Genomic DNA, 21,448 nt, shown 5'->3' on the forward strand with positions numbered 1-21,448 from the left:
TTCACTACCACACTACAGAAGGTTAACCTTTCACTACCACACTACAGAAGGTTAACCTTTCACTACCAGACTACAGAAGGTTAACCTTTCACTACCACACTACAGAAGGTTAACCTTTCACTACCACACTACAGAAGGTTAACCTTTCACTACCACACTACAGAAGGTTAACCTTTGTATTGTGGTAGTGAAAGGTTAACCTTCTGTAGTGTGGTAGTGAAAGGGTTAAAAGTAGTGAGGGGGATCAATTTGTAAATGTTCAAAGTTACACTTTTTGCATCTCGTTCCAACTGCTGGGAGCCGCACATTGAAAGGAGGTTTGACCAAAGGAAGCGTTAACATCTAGGGAACATCTAGCGAGATAGGTGAGCATCTCTGGTGTTATAGAGAGTAGATGACAATTAACTATGAAAATGTCCTCCCCTACATTGATCCACCTGTCACCAAAAAAACAGCGAAAAGAGATTGTGTTGTGAATAGAATTGTCCACAAAACCGCAGAATAATAGCAATAATATTATTATCAGTGGTTTGGCCACAAGGCAGGATGTTGTGTGACCGGGCCCAGCGCTAAGAGACTCATGTCTGGAAGTCAGATTGCGAGAAAATATGAAATGGTTATTATTATTAAAATGTCTCCATATTATCACAGTTTGAATGTTTAAGAACATATTTACTAGGGGTGTAAATATTTGACCCCACAACGATTCTATTTGATTACGATTCTTCAGGCAACGATTTAATGCATCATGAAATCTCTTCATTTGACCACGATTCGATTCGTTTCGATGCGATTCGACCTTAGGATCGATGCATTGTTACTGTTATGGTTTGTAATGCGACCCCAATTGCACGACACAGACAGGTAATCAGAGTTAGCCAAAACAAGGGCATGATTTATTATACAGAAAAAGTGGCACTGAGCCTTTAAGGGGGGAAAAACACTAAAGTCCAATAACACAAAAAAAGGCGGCACTGTGCCTTTAACGGGCGAACAGGCAGGAAAAAAGTAACAGGAATCCTCTGGAACACAGGCAAACAGTACCCAGGAATCTTCTTCCTCACGGGCAAGTCAGACTGCCCATATACAAATTATCTTGGGGGTCTGAGGGCAGTAGCCCCCGACCCCCTCCCTGGGGAAGCACTTAAGTTAAGTACCCTCCATTTGTTCACCCAGCCACCAGCCCCGGAAAATTAACACCTGAGTGCTAGACTTAAGTGGCACACAAGCAGCAACAAGCAGCAGACAAGCAGCAGACAAGCAGCAGAATTGGTTTGATTTTTGAGCGCTGCGTCTGTACAGGGGTGGCACGACGTCTCACGCCGAGACGCGGCAGTAGATGGTAGTAACAAGAACGACCCGACAAGGAGTGGAGGGGAGTCAGCGTATATGAATCCTCCCGACGAGCTGATTGTGGATCAATCTCAGGTGCGTGAGGCAGAAAAACGGCACGCCCCCTCGTTGGGCAGCATGCAGAATTCCTCCAGCCCTCACAGTTACACCCTAATATTTACTGTAACAGCTGACAGTTATTAGTATAAACTTTGTTTAAAAAAGGCAGTACCTGACCACCAAGGTGTTAAATATGCAGCCAAACCTTAGATTGTATTTTTTTTTATTTTTTTTTTGCTTTGAGACTTGAGGTTTAACTAGATTCAAATAATCATATCTTCTTCAAATATATTCATTTGAAAAGCTTACATTCTGTAGTTTCTTGTGCCACGAACTGCTGGGCTCGGTTTGTCTTGTATAAAGTATAAGTTAGAGGAGCTTGAAAATAACATGAACTAGTATTATTGTAATTATTTATTTATTCTTTTGCTGTAGTGGATAGGTATATTATTTTTTTTATATTGAAAGATAATTTATTACATAAAATAAAAATAGATAATGAAAATAAAATTGTAAGGAAGGGGCAGGACCAGATCTTTCTGTCCCTTCTCGAACAAAACCATTTGTCTTGAGCTATGGTGATTATTGCTTCCATGTCTAGGAAGATATATTTTACTTTATTTGTATTTGTATTTTTATTTATTTATTTTTTGTTATTTTTTGTTATTTTTTGTTATTACAAATTTGTGTGTTTTATGGTTGGAAATGTTCGAGATAAAGATCAAATCAAATCAAATCTTTAGCTTGAATACAAACCTAAGCTGACAATCTCCCAGAGCAGCACCCCGTAGGACCATCTGGGGAACAAGACAAGACCAACATTAAACATGGTGAACACAGACACGCTCAGTAGATGGAATAGGCTTTTGGTTTTGACACCATTGGCGGTCTTTAGGAGAAGAGCGGAGGTGCTCACTCACACGTCACTGTTGCTGGTGTAGACGCTGTAGTTGAGAGACTCTATGGCCATCCATCGCACCGGCAGACGACCCTGGAGAGCAGAGCGGAACAGAGTTGGTAGTAGGGTTTCGCACGATACACCAATACTATTTACCCTTTATTTCACCAGGTAGGTAAGAAGCTTGAGCTCAAAGAGCTCTTTTTGGAACAACATAAAACAACAACAAGACAACCACAGAGGACAGTAAATTAACATAGACAAAGGACAAAAAGATAAGGATAAAAAGAGCAAGCAAAAGCCCGGGAGAGCAAATGCTTAACCTGAGAAGTATTTGCACACTCTCATATCGGTCATTAAAAGGTCAGTAATTAGTGTTTTAAAACTGTGCAAAGTAATAAAAGCCTGGAGTTTAAGAGATTTCTGAAGTCCATTCCAGGTAAACGGAGCAGAGTACAAGCTCTGTTCCCAAACTCAGTGCGAACTGCGAACCCGTGGGACTGAGGTGGATAGAAAGTCCTGAGAACGCAACCTGTAGGAAGAGTTTGACGCAATGGTAAGGTGTGTACAGAGATATAGAGGTAACAGTCCAAGTAATGCTTTATAGTGGAAGATATATAAGATATACACTCATTTGAGTAGTGGAAAAGGGGTAGGATTAAATAAGTGTAGGCCTATACTTCTTCCTACTCCTTTTCGAACATGTAAATTGAGTTATGTTTTGCTTTTTTTAAATATTTTTCATTTAATTTCTTTAGATCAATGATTTGTTTTGATTTTCTATTGTTTGTATTTATTTACATGTTCGAAATAAAGATTTAAAATAATTTTTTTTTACCAATGATGAGCTGTGCGTGCGTGCGTGCGTGTGTGTTTGTGTGAGAGAGAGCGCACGCTTTGTGTAGTGGACGTGTCAACAGTGTCGTCACTGTTTCTAAAAAAATATTCCATGTCATCTAATATATTCCATTACTTTTCCTGATATTTTAGATTTTTGCCATGGTATCGTTTTAGAACTGGCATCGTGATACTTAGGCTGGTATCGGTATCAAAGTAAACATTTTGGTATCGTGACGGAATCAGATCGGTATCTACAGAATTCACATATCCATCTTTACACGTAGATCATTTATCCGTGGCACAACTCCAAAATGATCAGCGTAAAAAATAGAGCATGTGTAGAGAGCATACATACAGTATATACAACAGTGCTCTATATACCGCATATTTACATTTATATTCTTATATTTACAGCAAATATATACAGTCATTCAAGACAACAAGACATTTGAATCTAATCTAATCTAATATTATGCTTCTACACAGCAAATGGTAAATCATCCTCATTTGAGTCAGTGTAGCTTAAAGTAATGAATGCATTCCGTGCTGCACAGGGTCATAATAAAGCAGTGTATTTGTAGAGAAATAATACCATTGTCTTCTTCACATAGACCTCTTGTCCTCTGGACAGGCCAAAGTCGGCTATTTTGGCTGTGTAGTTCTCTCCCACCAGGATGTTCCGGGCTGCCAGGTCTCTGTGGATGAACTGGAGAGAAGAAGAAGAAGAGAGAGGAAGACACAACAATCACTTTTCAGTGAGACAGTGGACCTTTGTGACGTGTCACAGCGAGGTAAACTGCGTTGTCTTTAACATCGTTCTCTGCGTCTCATCGTTAGACTGACACGAACATCATGCCCAGGGGCGGAGCTTCCTATAGGCGACATAAGCGGTTGCCTAGAGCGCCACCCAAAGGGGGGCGCCAAAAACGGCATCCAGCTAAAAATAATAACAATAATAAAAGAAAAAAAAAAATATATATATATATATATATATATATATATATATATATATATATATATATATATATATATATATATATATATATATATATTATTACTATTGTTTTTTTTTTTTTGCTGGGCAGACATTGTTGCACCCCCTTCTATATCGGCAACCAATATTTTGACATAAAAAAAAAGTGTCTAACATAACATTTATTCGGTGGGGGGGGGGGGGGGGGGGGGCGCCAGGGGTGAAGCTTGCCTAGGGCACCAAAATGTGCTAGGTCCGGACCTGGTCGTGTCCACCTTCAGTAGATTCTTATGTGTCTGGAAAGCATCGCAATGCACGTTTTATTCACTATCTCCATTTACCAGTAGCTGCATTTAAATTTGTCATGCGAGGAAAACCCATGACAACTCATGACAACCTTTGAACAGCTAAATTATATCTATAATATTAATCATATTCCTGGTATTGGTGTAAGTAAAGGCTGCTCTTGGTGCAGTAACGGAGAGGAGAGGCGGGGAGCGCGCTGTGCGTCTCGGGTTGGTTCTGAAATAGAGAGACCTTGCTCGACATGGAGCAGCAGAGAGAAACACCTGCCTTTTTCTTTCTCTCATTTGAGGTATGACTTTACAAATATGATTCCTTATATTTCCGTGGGTCCAAACGAAGAAACAGGGCAGTCCTACAGGTAGTTTTAACAGCAGTCCTACAGGTAGTTTTAACAGCAGTCCTACAGGTAGTGTTAACAGCAGTCCTACAGGTAGTTTTAACAGCAGTCCTACAGGTAGTTTTAACAGCAGTCCTACAGGTAGTTTTAACTGTAGTCCTACAGGTAGTTTTAACAGTAGTCCTACAGGTCGTTTTAACTGTAGTCCTACAGGTAGTTTTAACTGTAGTCCTACAGGTAGTTTTAACAGCAGTCCTACAGGTAGTTTTAACAGCAGTCCTACAGGTAGTTTTAACTGTAGTCCTACAGGTAGTTTTAACAGCAGTCCTACAGGTAGTTTTAACAGCAGTCCTACAGGTAGTTTTAACAGCAGTCCTACAGGTAGTTTTAACAGCAGTCCTACAGGTAGTTTTAACTGTAGTCCTACAGGTAGTTTTAACAGCAGTCCTACAGGTAGTTTGCAGTCCTACAGGTAGTTTTAACAGCAGTCCTACAGGTAGTTTCAACAGTAGTCCTACAGGTAGTTTTAACAGCAGTCCTACAGGTAGTTTTAACAGCAGTCCTACAGGTAGTTTTAACTGTAGTCCTACAGGTAGTTCTATGTCGTTATGGCTTTGCTCAGCACCTGTCTGCATATATCTCGCTTCAGCGTATATACACTGAATAAAAAATTCCACCATGTACCTTTACATGCCAGCATTCATCTGGCCACACCCTCATCCGCTTATCTACATAAGCAGGGGTGGGGCCACACACTCATCTCCTTATCAAATTTCATCACAAGCTAAGTGCTGCTCACATGCCCACTTGACGTGGAGACAAATATTTAGTCTGAGGAAAGGAAGAACAAGGAGATACGTTGACATCATCTTTATTTTCTCTCTCACTATTTTCGAGAAAATACGGCGATATTGTCTTTGTTACTGGAGTGTCTGGTTCATTCCGACCTTCAACGGCTTTTTCGTATTAGGAGCTCACGCCGCTGACATGCCTCCCAACTACAATCCTCCTTGCTGCGGCTGGATGGGGTTGCCCTCCAGCAACACAGTTGGACTGTAGGACGCACCGACTGTTGTGAGAAGCGGTGGTTTCCAGGTTGGGTACGTACTGTTTTGCTTGCGAGCTCTGGCTGTTGTTGATGCTCTGGGGGTTAGCTAACAATTTACGAAGCGCCGACTCCAGGCTAGGGTCCTCTGCTCGGCTTAAACGGCGGTCGGGGGATCTTGGTCTGACGCCCATGATGGCTAATCTAGTGGGTTGCGCTAGGTCCTGGTGATCCCGGGATTCTAGAGCGGATGCTTCTCTGTCCCGTGCAGGCCCCATCTTTCATATACAAATGGAAGTATACCCTAACGAGGAAATGTGGGCATAGGATCTTCTTTATCGGAAGTTCCATGCTCAAAGGGCCCCGTGTATGTCTGGATCACCGTTGACAACTGTGTTCTGACATTTCTTTTTCTTTTCCCTGTTAGGGGAGGGATTGGGACAGCGGCCTGTCTGAAGTGTGGCTTGTTATGTCATTGTATGCAGTTCAGGTGATAGCTGCTTAGCTTGCGTGCTAGTTGTGGACTACTGTGTTAGTGTGACCGGTGTACTCTGACGGCGTTGTGTATTAAGTTAGCTGCGCAGCTGTTAGCTGCGGCGTTAGCTCGCTGTGTTTACCAGGCTGGTATACGTTAGCTTGTTGCTATCAGCCGAACGGCTGTTAGCTTAATGCTACACTGTTGAACGTTTTCTGTGACTATAACATGCCTTAAACACTCTGACTACGACGTCATCTTTGACAGAGGATGTTAGTCGAACCTACCGGGAGCCCGGCCGGCGAGGACTGCGTCAACATGGAGAACCGTAGCGGCTGGGTGGCGCAGCGACGCTGCCCTCGTCGTCAACACAGGAATGCTGTGTTTAACGTCGGTGTCCCGTTAGCCAGACTGCAGTTCGCTTGGCCTGCGCTCACGGTAGGTAGGTCCCGACCGGACCTTAAACACTTCTTCTTCCTTGTTCTAAATGTTTTGTAATAACGATGTTTTCCAAAACGGGTGTTGCTGAAATTCATTTAGGATACGACGCGTGTTGTGTGTGAATTGTCTTGTCACTGGTATAGCTTCTCTCTCCATACAAATCGGGTTGTTGTTTTACATGTGTAAAAATTATCTGGTTAGTTGTGTTGAGAACATCATGTGTGTTCAGGTACCGTGAACTCACAACTAAGGGGGTTAATTAACCTATAAAGCTATGCTTAGTGACATATGAGTGAAGAATGAATTCTTTTCTCAGCCTGTAATGACAATGAACAGTGTGTTCACGTATTAACAGGGTTACCTGTTCAACTGGGCCGTATCAAGGGTAAGGTAGGAGGGGTGATCCCCCCGGTTTCCCTGGGGCTTCCCCACCCTCCTCTCAGACATGTTGTTTACAATATATTGTGTCACTGTGTTTGTGGGGATACGATGTAACCCTTAGCTTAGTTGCTGGGGTTGTGCTAACCGCTTGAGAAACTATATTTCCCTAAAGAAAAGATTGTTTGGTCGCTTTTCGTGTGTGCTTAGCAAGGCCTGTGGCCGATACTAATCGAGGATTCTGTATTCTCTCGTTATGAAAAACGGCGTTCCTCTGTAGCAAGAGTGTACTTGCCATTTTTTGTTGTGATGAAGGGTTGTGTGCTTGTGATCTACAACTGGGTTAGGTTGGCCACAGAAGCACATGTGTAAGTCTGGTACCGGGGCTCTTAAAGGGGCCCTCTCTATTCTGTGTTTTTTCCTTATTAAAAATCAGATAGCAGGTTAGCACATGAGCTGTGTGAAGCTGTTAGACACTTCATGTAGCTGACTATGACTGTGTTATGTTCTTTTTTGTCATTACATCGTATCATGGGTGTGGGGTCGTAAAGGGGTGAACTGGTAATCCTTTCCTCCCCTTTTTGATTGGTCAGGGGTTAAAACATCCTGTCCTTCAAGGTTCCTGTCACGTTGCTGTTTGGCACGTTACAGGGTAAGAGGGGGGGGGGGGTTTCCTGGTCCCACGCCCTGGAAGATTGGGCGTGTGCACCGCAGAAATTCCCCCGCCATAGAGTACGTCACTGTGCGCATCTCTGTTGGTAAGACTTCCGTGAGTTGTTCAGGTCCGTGTGATGGATCTGTTTCAGGGAGTTGTCAGAGCTCCTCCTCACGAAGCTCCTCCTCGGGCCTTCTGTGAGTTAGGACCCTGTGAGGGAGCCTCCTCAGAGTTCAGAGCCTCCTCCTCAGATTGTCAAGGTGAGTAGAACTTCAAAAAGGAGTCCTGCTCTATTGTGTGTGTATTCGATTCAATTCGATTATTGAGTGTGTATTGGTTCAGTGCCTCCTCCTCGGAGAGCCCTAACCCAAATTTTACATAGCTCAATGTTGCAATATATTCTTTTCAATCTATACAGCTCGCGTGGGAAGTCTCTCTGGGGATTTCCGTCTCCTCCCTATGGCGAGGATGGTGGGATGTAAAAATGTAAACAGTTTTACCCTCAGCTGCGTCACATGGGATTCATGTCAGTCTGTGTTTCTTTCTTTTTTGAATAAAAAGAGGAAGGTACATGAAGCACGACGGCTCCGTGTCGTTCTCCCAGGCGACTTGGAGGAACAATGTTTGGTGTCTTGCTAGACTATCCATTGATGTGTTTGGGTCTCGACGCATACATAGTGCTGGCTCGGTGTGTTTCTGTTAAAGAATCACACAGGGGCTAAGTGCGCCTTGGTTGCTTGTTAAAACAGCGTTTTTATAGGGCAACTGGGATGGAGTTTTGTCTCTTCCGAGCGCCAGTTTACTAGGTTGTCTCGATGAATTCTCGTTCATATCTGGGGGATGTTAACGGAATATATCTAAACATAGGTAGAGGGGTCTCACGCCCTTGGGGTGGGCCACTGAGCACGGTCCAAATGGGACCATCTGGGTGGCGCCCTCTTTTCATGTTTTAGATCGACATGCATACCTACCCCCTCTTCTGGAGTGGGCATGTCGGCGTGGTTAGGACATGGGACTGGTCTGGTTGCGCTGGTCCGGGTCAGTTAACCCGTTGTCCGCCGGGGATGCAGATCTGCTGTTCTGGTACCTTGAGGGACTTGTGCTTTTTTCGGGGGGAAAAATGTCGGGTCGGTCCGGGTGTCACAGGGTTAGGCGCTATGGAGACCCTTTGTTGGGTACATATTGTACTCTGCACTATCGTAATGGCTTACGGCCATACCAACCTGTACACGCCCGATCTCGTTCGATCTCGGACGCTACGCAGGCTCGGCCCTGGTTAGTACTTGGTTGGGAGACCGCCTGGGAATACCAAGTGCGGTGTGCTTAGGGCTGGTTCTCCATTCTTTTCGCTCCTCTCTCACGCGTGGCGAAGAGGGGGCTGTTGGGGTGGTCTTGGACCTCCTCTGGTAACCCGGTGCTTCCCGTGCCGCCGGGCCCGGTCCGAAGTAAAGTTTCGTTGATACCGTAGGCCTGGGATAACCCTTTTTTGAAAACTGAAACACTTGTACTGCGGTATAGCCAGTGTATGCCCGCAGGTGTGTTTTGGAGTTTTTTCTTGAGGGGTTATAGGAACAATTACCGTCTGTACAGAGAGGGTGGTTGATTCCCTGGTGTGTTGGAGCAGAGTCAACTCCCGGGTTACCCGGTTGAGTGTGCCCCTGCACGTTCATGACGTCTGCCAATCATGTCAGCCTTCTCTGCCTCGACCCCTCTGGGTGTTTTCTTTTTTAATGGAGGCTTTGTCATGCAACAACGCCAGCATACGCCCCTTCCGCCGGGGGGGCTGTTTTCAGCTGACTCCTTTGGCGCCTGTCTCGTCCGCAGTGCTCCAGGCTCAGGTTACAGCCTGTTGCCTGGTTTCCCCGGTGCGCTGCCTGCTTCCGTTGGTTAGCCTTTTTTGTGTGCTTACGGCCATGCTGACTGCCTGTTCTGCAGGGTCAGTGTGCCAGGCGGTGTGCTATTGGGGGGAAAGGGCCCGCTCTTGGAGGGGCCTTATCCGAATACGCTGGCGATGTGGGGGGCAGTGTCACTAAGTGACCACCTGGTGGGGTCTTGATGCCTGGCGTCATTGACCACTCCGGGCCCCCGTTTTCCAGGGGATCCAGTCCCTTCAGTGGGTCTGGGTCTTCCTTCGCGCTCCGCTGCTACGGCCTTGCCACGGGGTTGGGTTTGCTCTTGACCCCGTGATTTCTGGGGGCAGTAACGAGGTTGTTCCTTCCGTTCGTTCCCGGGTGGCATGCGGGTTGTGCATGTGTGTAGTCGTGGGGTCAAGCCACGGTCTGCTCACCCTGTACGTTGAGTTGCTTGAGTGCCTCTTCGCACGGTCGGATCCGTCGCCCTCCCGTGAACCTCCAATAGGGGGGGTATCCTCCATTAGGGAGGGTCGGGGGGGCTCGGTCCTCCCCGGTCTGATGGTTGTGGGGGGCCTCAGCGGGGTACATTCGTCGGGCTATGGCTCCGCTCAGCCCCTGTTATGCAGACAGGTGCTGAGCAAAGCCATAACGACATAGAACGAAGGGTTATGTATATAACCCAGTTCTATGAGTTATGGTGCGCTCAGCACCTGGACGCCGCTGCGGCCCTTGATTTTTCATTGTGGTGAAATTTGTTGGGAAGGAGATGAGTGTGTGGCCCCACCCCTGCTTATGTAGGTAAGCGGATGGGGGTGTGGCCAGATGAATGCTGGCATGTAAAGGTACATGGTGGAATTTTTTATTCAGTGTATATACGCTGAAGCGAGATATATGCAGACAGGTGCTGAGCGCACCATAACTCATAGAACTGGGTTATATACATAACCCTTCGTTTTAACTGTAGTCCTACAGGTAGTTTTAACAGCAGTCTTACAGGTAGTTTTAACAGCAGTCCTACAGGTAGTTTTAACAGCAGTCCTACAGGTAGTTTTAACAGCAGTCCTACAGGTAGTTTTAACTGTTTTTTGGCTGGGTTTTTTATCGCTTTATTGAGGAATGGGAGACAGAGTGGGGGGAAGACATTCGGCAAATAACGACGGGTTCGGGAGTCCAACCCGGGTCGGCCGTGTCGCGGCTGAGCGCGCTATGTGGTTCGCCACTGGGGCGCCCCTACAGGTAGTTTTAACTGTAGTCCTACAGGTAGTTTTAACAGCAGTCCTACAGGTAGTTTTGACTGCAGTCCTACAGGTAGTTTTGACTGCAGTCCTACAGGTAGTTTTGGCCTAGGCAGAAAGCGCTGCATCAATGGAGCTCATAACAAAAAATCTGTATGTTTACGTGACAAATAATTTTTTTTTTAAATGTGTAATAGGAAAAATTCTGTTCTTCTGATCAAAATAGTAAAAACAATTCATATAAATTGCATGGGTTAAATGAGCTTTGGCTTAGAGGAGTGCTCTCCTCTGGCCAGCTAGGAGACACTGAAGAAGAGGAGTGCTCTCCTCTGGCCAGCTAGGAGACACTGAAGAAGAGGAGTGCTCTCCTCTGACCAGCTAGGAGACACTGAAGAAGAGGAGTGCTCTCCTCTGGCCAGCTAGGGGACACTGAAGAAGAGGAGTGCTCTCCTCTGGCCAGCTAGGAGACACTGAAGAAGAGGAGTGCTCTCCTCTGGCCAGCTAGGGGACACTGAAGAAGAGGAGTGCTCTCCTCTGGCCAGCTAGGAGACACTGAAGAAGAGGAGTGCTCTCCTCTGATCAACTAGGGGACACTGAAGAAGAGGAGTGCTCTCCTCTGGCCAGCTAGGGGACACTGAAGAAGAGGAGTGCTCTCCTCTGATCAACTAGGAGACACTGAGGAAGAGGAGTGCTCTCCTCTGATCAACTAGGAGACACTGAGGAAGAGGAGTGCTCTCCTCTGGCCAGCTAGGAGACACTGAAGAAGAGGAGTGCTCTCCTCTGATCAGCTATAGGAGACACTGAAGAAGAGGAGTGCTCTCCTCTGGCCAGCTAGGAGACACTGAGGAAGAGGAGTGCTCTCCTCTGGCCAGCTAGGAGACACTGAGGAAGAGGAGTGCTCTCCTCTGGCCAGCTAGGAGACACTGAAGAAGAGGCGGAGACAATTGATCTTAGAGAGAGGGGTGGGGGCTGTAGCCGTTGGCCTCTCAGCTAGATGTGAACTAAGCTATTGTTTGGGGCGACCAAAAGGGATTCCTCAACAAAACACACATGCGCGCCTGCCTACCTGCTTCTGGCTGAGGTAGTCCATGCCTCTGGCCACGTCAGCAGCAAACTGCAGTAGCTGCTGTGAGGAGAGCGTGGAGGCGGTGCTGTTGGCGATGGCAAATGCTGGGTCAGTCTCCAGAACTCTGCTCTTCCTCAGGAAGTCCAGAAGGTTGCCATGAGGAGCATACTCTATGGCTAGATAGAGGTAACCTGAGAGAGACAAGAAGGCTGCTATGAGGAGCATAGTACTCTATGGCTAGATAGAGGTGACCTGAGAGAGACAAGAAGGCTGCTATGAGGAGCATAGTACTCTATGGCTAGATAGAGGTGACCTGAGAGAGACAAGAAGGCTGCTATGAGGAGCATAGTACTCTATGGCTAGATAGAGGTGACCTGAGAGAGACAAGAAGGCTGCTATGAGGAGCATAGTACTCTATGGCTAGATAGAGGTGACCTGAGAGAGACAAGAAGGCTGCTATGAGGAGCATAGTACTCTATGGCTAGATAGAGGTGACCTGAGAGAGACAAGAAGGCTGCTATGAGGAGCATAGTACTCTATGGCTAGATAGAGGTGACCTGAGAGAGACAAGAAGGCTGCTATGAGGAGCATAGTACTCTATGGCTAGATAGAGGTAACCTGAGAGAGACAAGAAGGCTGCTATGAGGAGCATAGCACTCTATGGCTAGATAGAGGTGACCTGAGAGAGACAAGAAGGCTGCTATGAGGAGCATAGCACTCTATGGCTAGATAGAGGTGACCTGAGACATAAATAAAGTAATACCATATGATAAGATAAGATGATCCTTTATTAATCCCCTTGGGGAAATGCAGGTGTCAAAGCAGCATGGGGAGGGGGATTTAGAGCTTCACAGTCCGATAATATACTATAATATAAATATACAATATAAAAAGTACAAAATACAAGATACAAGTACAAGGTACAGTAAGTAGGTAGCAACAACAATAGCAGCAGTGGTGGCACCAAAAGTGGTAACAGAAGTGGTTCAGTATGTACAGTATGAACAATATGAAAACTATGAGCTGTGTGGACATATTAACACTAGTGCAGTATTATAGCAGGACAGAGACTGACTATTAAAAATAAATATGAGCAAATAAATAAATATGAGTACTGAAGACACGGTATGAACAGAATTAACACTATGAACACTACAGTATAAACAATATGCGTAATTATATAACAGAGAATAAGACTAATAATGACTGGTATGAGTGTGAAGGAGTATGCCAATGATATACGGGTGAATGGGTGGATGGATATGAGTGCACGTGGTGAGAATAGGGTCAATAGGAGTCATCCCTCTAGTTGTTCTCGAGTTCTGACGCCGTTGGTTCTCGTGGCAGCAGAGCCGGCCGTCCGAGCCATTGGTTGAAGAGCCTGATGGCTGCCGGTATAAAGGACCGGCCCAGGCGGTTTGTGGTGTGTCGGGGAGGGGATGAGTCTTTGGCTGAACGTGCTCTTCATTCTGGCTAGCTCCTCGTAGAGTGGGTGAGAGGGGTTCTCCAGGATGGCTTCTAGTTTTGTCCTCATCCTCCTCTCAGCCACCACCTCTAGATTATCCAGCTCACCACCCACTACTGAGCTAGCCTTCTTCACCAGCTTGTTCAGCTTGCTGGAGTCCCTCGAGCTGATGTTGCCCCCCCCAGCACACCACAGCAAAAAAGAGGACGCTGGCTACAACCGAGAAAGATAGCAGCAGTCGGTTGCACACGTCTAACGACCTGAGTCTCCTCCGGAAGAACAACCTGCTCTCTTCCTGTAGAGGGCCTCAGTGTTGTCCGACCAGTCCAGTTTTTTGTTTAGGTGTACCCGAAGGAACTTGTAGGACTCCACCATCTACAAGTTCTTTGATGTGTATGAGTTTAGAAGTAAAGAGAATATGTTTGGTTCACTATATTGACACAATATGGGGGAACGTGGTATTGTGAAATAAAGTATATTATAGGTAGTTAGCATAATTATGTGTATGTGTTATTTGTATGGGGTCTAGTACAGGTTGTTATATGTGCCGTATATGGAACTCGGTCAACGACGGTGGATAATATCATTCAGTGTTGTTTGGTGATTGATATTTTCATATTGAACTTTCATATTGAACTTCTGGGCTAGGAGGGCACAGACAAACACAGACATGCACACAAAGGCACATAACGTTACACAAGTCAATGAATGAAGACACACACACACACACACACACAGGCACACACACACAGGCACACACACACACACACACAGGCACACACACACACCTACACACACACACACACACACACACACACACACACACACACACACACACACACACACACACACACACACACACACACACACACACACACACACACGCACACATACACACACACACACACACAGTACCCAGTATATTGCTAGTATATTACCCAGTATATTGCTAGCCAATGTACAATCAATTGACAATAAACTGGACGATATCCGAGCAAGGATTCAATACCAAAGAGACGTTAGAGATTGTAACGTTCTCTGCTTCACCGAGACGTGGCTGTCGCCGGACGTCCCAGATCACGCAATTCAACCAGCCGAACACTTCTTCATCCACCGCAAGGATCGTACAGCAGAGTCCGGCAAACAACGTGGAGGAGGTATCGCCTTCATGTTTAACAACAATTGGAGCGATCCAACTAACGTGAAGGAATTATCCAACCACTGCTGCCCAGACCTGGAATATATAACCATCAAGTGTCGTCCTTTCTTCCTCCCGAGGGAGTTAACGGCGATCGTCCTGATCGGAGTGTATATTCCACCGCAAGCCAGTAACAACGTCGCGCTCTCCAGACTCCACGATGAGGTAAATAGAATACAAGCGGCGAACGTTAACGCCGCCATTTTAGTGCTGGGTGATTTCAATAGCGCCAATCTGAGAAAGGTATTACCTGACTTCTATCAGCATGTGACTTGCAACACCAGAGGCGGTAACATCCTAGATCACTGTTACACGCAATTTAAAGGTGGCTACAAGGCTCATTCTGATAGTGGCTTTGGTAAATCAGATCACGCGTCCATTTTTCTTTCACCAAAGTACAAACAGAGAATCAAAAGTACTCCTGTAGTCTCGCGAGAGGTGCAGAAATGGGATTTGACGTCAGAGGAGACGCTCCAGGCTGCGTTTGACTGCACAGACTGGAACGTGTTCCGCGACACAGATAACATTAATGTCTACACGGAGGCAGTGCTGGACTATGTTTGTACTTTGGTGGAAGAAACAATCCCCACTACCAAAATGAGAGTTTACCCAAATCAAAAACCCTGGGTAGACAAATCCGTCCGTGAAGCTCTGAGAGAGCGCACCAAAGCATACAACGACGGCCTAGTGGCAGGCAACATGAATGACCACAAGGTGGCGCGACACAACGTAAGGAGGACAGTGACAGAGGCCAAACGGCGCTACAGGGATAAAATTGAACTCCAGTTTGAACAAGCTGACTCTAGAGCTATGTGGCAGGGGCTCAAAACGATGACAGACTACAAAGGCGCCTCCCTCAAACTGAACAGTGACATCTCCTTAGCAAATGACCTCAATACCTTCTATGCGAGGTTTGATGCTGGTAATAACAACACCAGCCCACAAGCCACGGCAATGGGGGGGGGGGGTCGGCTGCTGATGGAGACGCAGTGTTCAGGGTAACAGAGCATGAGGTGAGGCGGACCTTTAAAAAAGTGAATATCAGGAAGGCAGCAGGTCCGGACGGCATCCCCGGCCGCGTCCTAAAAGTCTGTGCCGACCAACTGGCCCCAGTATTCACTGACATATTTAACCTGTCCTTAGAACAGGCTGTCATCCCCACCTGCCTGAAGAAGTCCACTATTATCCCTGTACCCAAAAAATCCAAGCCTGCTTGCCTCAACGACTACCGCCCTGTAGCTCTCACCTCCATAGCCATGAAGTGCTTTGAGAAGCTAGTAAAGGGCTACATCTGCTCCTCCCTCCCCATCAACATGGACCCCCTGCAATTTGCATACCGCCCCAACAGGTCCACGGAGGACGCCATAGCCCATGTGCTGCACACAGCAGCATCACACCTGGACAAGAGGCAGGGGAACTATGTGAGAATGCTATTCATCGACTACAGCTCGGCATTCAATACCATAGTCCCCTCCATACTCATAGCCAAGCTCAGGGACCTGGGCTTGAACTATGACCTCTGCCAGTGGGTCTTGGACTTCCTGACTGGCAGACCCCAGGTGGTGAGAGCAGGCAACTGCACCTCCTCATCCATCACCCTCAACATAGGGGCCCCCCAGGGCTGTGTTCTGAGTCCCCTCCTCTACTCCCTGTACACACACGACTGTGTGGCTCAGCGGAGTAGCAATACAATCATCAAATTTGCTGACGACACAGTGGTGGTGGGCCTGATCTCTGCCAACGACGAGAGGGCCTACCTGGAAGAGGTCAAGGTCCTGGCGGGATGGTGCCAGGAAAACAGCCTCTCCCTGAACGTCAGCAAAACAAAGGAGATGATTGTGGACTTCAGGAGGTCGGGGGTCAAGGACTACAGCCCCCTCAGCATCGACGGGGCACCGGTTGAGAGAGTCAACAGCTTTAAGTACCTCGGAGCCTACATATCCGAGGACTTGACATGGACCACACACATTGACAGTGTTGTGAAGAAGGCACGACAACGCCTCTACTTCCTCAGGCGCCTAAGGAAGTTCCAAGTCAGTCAGAAGATCCTTAAGAACTTCTACTCATGTACAATAGAGAGCATCTTGACTGGCAACATCACCTCCTGGTTTGGGAATAGCACTGCACAAGACCGAAGCAGACTACAAAGAGTGACACGTTCAGCCGAACGCACAATTGGAGGGGGGCTCCCCACCCTCCAGAACATTTACAACAAGCGTTGCAAGGGCAAGGCTAAGAGAATCATTAAAGACTCCAGTCACCCGAACAACTGCCTCTTTGAACTGCTGCGGTCAGGCAAGCGATACCGGAGTCTCAAGGCGAGCACAGAAAGACTCAGAAGAAGCTTCTATCCCCAGGCCATCAGGCTGCTAAACGAACAATGAACACTACACAACAACAACCACCAAAACGCACATAGCACACACATCCACACGCACACACTCACTTTAAACAAACACACTGTAGCACCCACTCCACACACTTTATAGCACACACCCACTTTAAACAAACACACTGTAGCACCCACTCCCCACACTTTATATTTATTGATGAAGGATTGCACTACAACTCGTACACCTTACTGTAAATTGTACCTAAATTGTACCTCATCCCATTTCTGCTTTGCACTATATAGTACTGTACATTAGTACACTGCATAGTATTGTATATTATATGGTAACTCAGAACATTGTACATATGTCTATACCTAACACTGTGACCTCATTTTCTTCTTCTAAATTACATGCTATACTATGTTATTTGATGTTATTCGATACTATCTTGTCTTAGCACAGTCTCTGGAGCGAAACAGTAAGAAGCATTTTGTATGAAAGTATTCTGTACTTCTGTATGACAACTATTAAAGAAACTTGAAACTTGAAACTTGAGTACCTCTGTGTTCACAGGCCCCCAGTAGGTTGATGATGTTGGGGTGGTGCCCCAGCTTACACAGCACCTCCAACTCTCCAGCGAAGTCACGGTGGTCATCTTTAGAGGCATACTCTGGGACACACACACACACACACACACACACACACACACACACACACACATGCACACACAGAGAGACATTTGACTATGTCTCCATGAACAATCTAATTTTTAACATAGCTCATTTGACCAAGGTCTGAAGCCTAGTAAGACTAATATCTCCCTTGACCTGAAGCCTAGTAAGACTAGTATCTCCCTTGACCTGAAGCCTAGTAAGACTAATATCTCCCTTGGTCTGAAGCCTAGTAAGACTAATATCTCTCTTGGTCTGAAGCCTAGTAAGACTAATATCCCCCTTGGTCTGAAACCTAGTAAGCCTGATATCTCTCTTGGTCTGAAGCCTAGTAAGACTAATATCCCCCGTGACCAGGGGGGGATTCCCCTTTGGCTAATTGGTAGATCAGTGGTTCTCAAACAGGTAGGTGACAGCGGATTGGAAAGTAAAATAAAATTATAATTATTTTATTTATTATTATTATTGTTTATTTTTTTAATGTTCTGGCAACATATTTTGGCTAAATATGCCTCATTTTATAAATGTGTATTGATAACATAGTGCTGTAATTACATGATCTAATAAATATGCATGATCAAGTTCAACAACGTGTGCTTTTATTTTGATATTTCTTTATTCCACGTTGAAATTATGCGATACAATATTATTAAGTGTGGGGTCCGCAAAGAAATTCCTAAATAAAATGTTGTCACGGTATGAAAAACGTTGAGAACCCCTACAGAAGGAGCAGGCCCCCTACCCTTCATGCGCTTGATGGCGGCGTCCATCCTCAGCCCGTCCTTCTTGATGCGGGCCTTCAGGACCTGGCCGAAGTTGCCCTCGCCAATGACGTCCTGGAACTTGATGTCGCTCCACTCCAGGGTGGGGTAGGCCAGGCTGGGCTCCGGGCTCCTGGTGAGCTTCTTGTTGGGGGGGTTCATGGCACTGGTGCTGAACTGAACCGCAGGCTCCTCTCTCTGGGAAGCGGAGCCGGTGAAGAGAGCATACTGGTCATTTATTTTTAAAGACACAAACATTGAAATGTATGGACATAGTGAAATTCAAAAACGGCACAAATTATGTTCAAAGCAAGGAATAATGTACTGCCGGGTATTATTCAAAAAATATTTAGGGATCGAGAGGGAAAATATGATTTAAGAAGGAATTATACATTTAAAACAACCCCATGTCCGCACTACTCTTAAAGGGTTGAGTGTTTCAGTTGGTGGTGTGATCCTGTGGAATGGCTTAGATAAAGAAACAAAAATGAGCAAGAACATTGTACAGTTCAAAAATAGATATAGGAAAACTCTCACAAAAACGAGGAGCTCTAAAATTGTTATTTTATATATTTTTATTTCTGCTAACATTTGTGTTATTTTTTTATTGATGTTTATTTTGTTTGTTATTTTAGGTTTGTAAGAGATCTTGTTTTATGTATGATATTGTGAGGAAGGGGCAGGACTAGAGACGCATTTGCTTCTCGAACTCATTTCTTTATCATTTAATGAAGAATGTAAGATTTCATTTAAAAAAAAAAAGGTCATTAGTTTAGCATTTTTATTGTGTTTTTTTATATGGTTGATTGTTCGAGATAAAATAAACTCAACTCAAGATACAGGTTCAAGCCCCAGGTCAGAGCAGGTTAGGCAGGGAGAGGCTATTGACCAAATTCGCAGCCGTTTGGCTCTTATGTCATGCTGCTCAGGATGTGATTCCTTGCATGACGTAAGAGCAAAATGGTTGCCATGTGAATACAGTGTGGTCGATAGATGGTTTCAACGTTGACAACAAAAACAAACATAAATGCACACAATGTGCAAAACCACCCAGCCAACCAGAGGCTGCTTGTCATCTATTCAGCAACCCTGTGAGGCCCAAATTAAATTGACATTATCAACTTCAGAGGCCAGAATGTGGGACCTATAAACACATTTACCATCCAATAGCATTGTGAGGCTGAACAACAGGACCCATTGACTATGTAAATGTGATCAGAAAATAAAAAATAAACATTTACAGACTTTTCTTTAAATAGCTAAAAGCTAAAAGTGATGTTGTAATTTTGCAACTGAGGGTCTTTAACCCTTTCACTGCCGCACTACCAAATGGTTAACCCTTTCACTGCGACAATACACAGAAGGTTAACCCTTTCACTGCCACACGACAGACCGTCGGTTGTGTGATCGTAAAGGGTTGACCTTCTGTCGTGTGGCAGTGAAAGGGTTAAGCTGCGGGTGCCTCTGAGAGTCTGTGGGACACCTGTGTTGTGGTACACAGTACGGGCTTGCATGGGCTTAAACAGTGGTGCAAAACATGCTCTATTTCTGCTGGGCCGGTAAACTCACTCTTATTATTCTATGAACAATATTCAACGTGGCGTTAAAAGGTAATGAACCCACCACTATATTCTGGAAGGCTTGGACCATCCTCCTCTGGAAGGTGGCTCTCTTCAGCTGCAGGACGATGCAGAAGGCCAGGAGGATGGTGATGCAGGTCATACCTGCTGAACCCAGGATGGCAAAGAACAGCATGCTGCCCTCACCACCCAGAGTAGAGAGACCTGGAGAGAGGGAAGGAGGGAGGGAGGGAGGGAGGGAGGGAGGGAGGGAGGGAGGGAGGGAGGGAGGGAGGGAGGGAGGGAGGGAGGGAGGGAGGGAGGGAGGGAGGGAGGGAGGGAGGGAGGGAAGGGTGAGGGTGGGAGAGAGGGAGGCAGGGAGGCAGGGAGGGAGGGAGGGAGGGAGGGAGGGAGGGAGGCAGGGAGGGAGGGAGGGAGGGAGGGAGGGAGGGAGGGGTGAGGGTGGGAGAGAGGGAGGCAGGGAGGGAGGGAGGGAGGGAGGGAGGGAGGGAGGGAGGGAGGGAGGGAGGGAGGGAGGGAGGGAGGGAGGGAGGGAGGGGGGAGGGAGGGAGAGGGGAGGGAGGGAGGCAGGGAGGGAGGAGAGAGGGAGGGAAGGAGAGAGGGAGGGAGGGAGGAGAGATGGAGAGAGGGAGGGAGGGAGGAGAGAGGGAGGGAGGGAGATGGGAAGTAGGGAGAAGGGGAGAGAGGGGGATGGAGAATGGGAGAGAGGGGGGATAGAAGATATGGAGGGGAGAAGAGTGGGGAGAGGGGGAGGGAGAAAAGGAGAGAGAGAAGGGAGAGGTAGGAGGGAGAAGAGAAGAGAAGGAGGGAGGGAGGGAGGGAGAGAGGAAGGGGGAGAGAGAGGGAGGGAGAGAGGGAGGAAGAGAGGGAGGGGGGAGAGAGGGAGAAATGGGAGGGAGGGAGGGAGAGGGGGAGAGATGGAAAGTAGGGAGAAGGCGAGAGATGGGGAGGGAGAGAGGGAGAAATGGGAGAGAGGGAGCGATGGGAGGGAGGGAGGGGGGAGAAGAGGAGGGAGAGAAGGAGGGAGAAGGATAGAGGATAGGGAGGGGAGAGGAGTGGGGGGGAGAGGGGGATGGAGCGAAGGGGGAAATAAAGAGAAAGATATGAAGAGAGAACACGGGAGGAGGAGAACCAGTGAGCAGGGGAGGGAAGAACAGGTGAAAGAGAACAAAGACATATTAAAAGAGATATAAGGAAGAAGAGAGAGTGGATAAGGATATATCGGAGGGGACAAGGATGTAGTGGATGAGGGAGGGAAGGAAGGAGACAGAAAATAAATGGTTGTGAAATCAGGGATCAATCTATCCTCTTCACACACATCCTCTTCAAACTAAACAGGCAAACATAGACAGGTAGACATTGTGGAGGAATTGTTCCTGTTACACATTTTACATTTACATTTTTAAATGTTTTATTTGTCACGTCAACAGAGGCCAGCAATCAAGACAGGCAAATACACACACACACACACACGCACACACACACACACGCACACACACACACACGCACACACAGACACACACATTTGAATATTTTATTTGGTTCC

At 46.5% G+C, this 21,448-nt stretch overlaps 1 protein-coding gene across 1 annotated transcript in view; it reads right to left on the minus strand.

Annotated features, from left to right (window-relative positions):
* The window catches only part of LOC311237240 (angiopoietin-1 receptor-like), a gene marked incomplete at its 5' end in the record, with an annotated part of 126,356 nt that overhangs the window by 18,534 nt on the left and 86,374 nt on the right, over nt 1-21,448 (minus strand). Inside the window, 7 exons of the mRNA XM_084325047.1 lie at nt 2,149-2,189; nt 2,313-2,383; nt 3,723-3,836; nt 11,895-12,085; nt 17,450-17,560; nt 18,304-18,520; nt 19,946-20,106. Of these exons, the coding sequence (XP_084181173.1) occupies nt 2,149-2,189; nt 2,313-2,383; nt 3,723-3,836; nt 11,895-12,085; nt 17,450-17,560; nt 18,304-18,520; nt 19,946-20,106 (906 nt within the window). The remainder of the gene's footprint in view (nt 1-2,148; nt 2,190-2,312; nt 2,384-3,722; nt 3,837-11,894; nt 12,086-17,449; nt 17,561-18,303; nt 18,521-19,945; nt 20,107-21,448) is intronic.

This window comes from Notolepis coatsorum (genome assembly GCF_963971535.1).
Source record: "Notolepis coatsorum genome assembly, chromosome: 11".
In the NCBI taxonomy this organism is placed as follows: Eukaryota; Metazoa; Chordata; class Actinopteri; order Aulopiformes; family Paralepididae; genus Notolepis; species Notolepis coatsorum.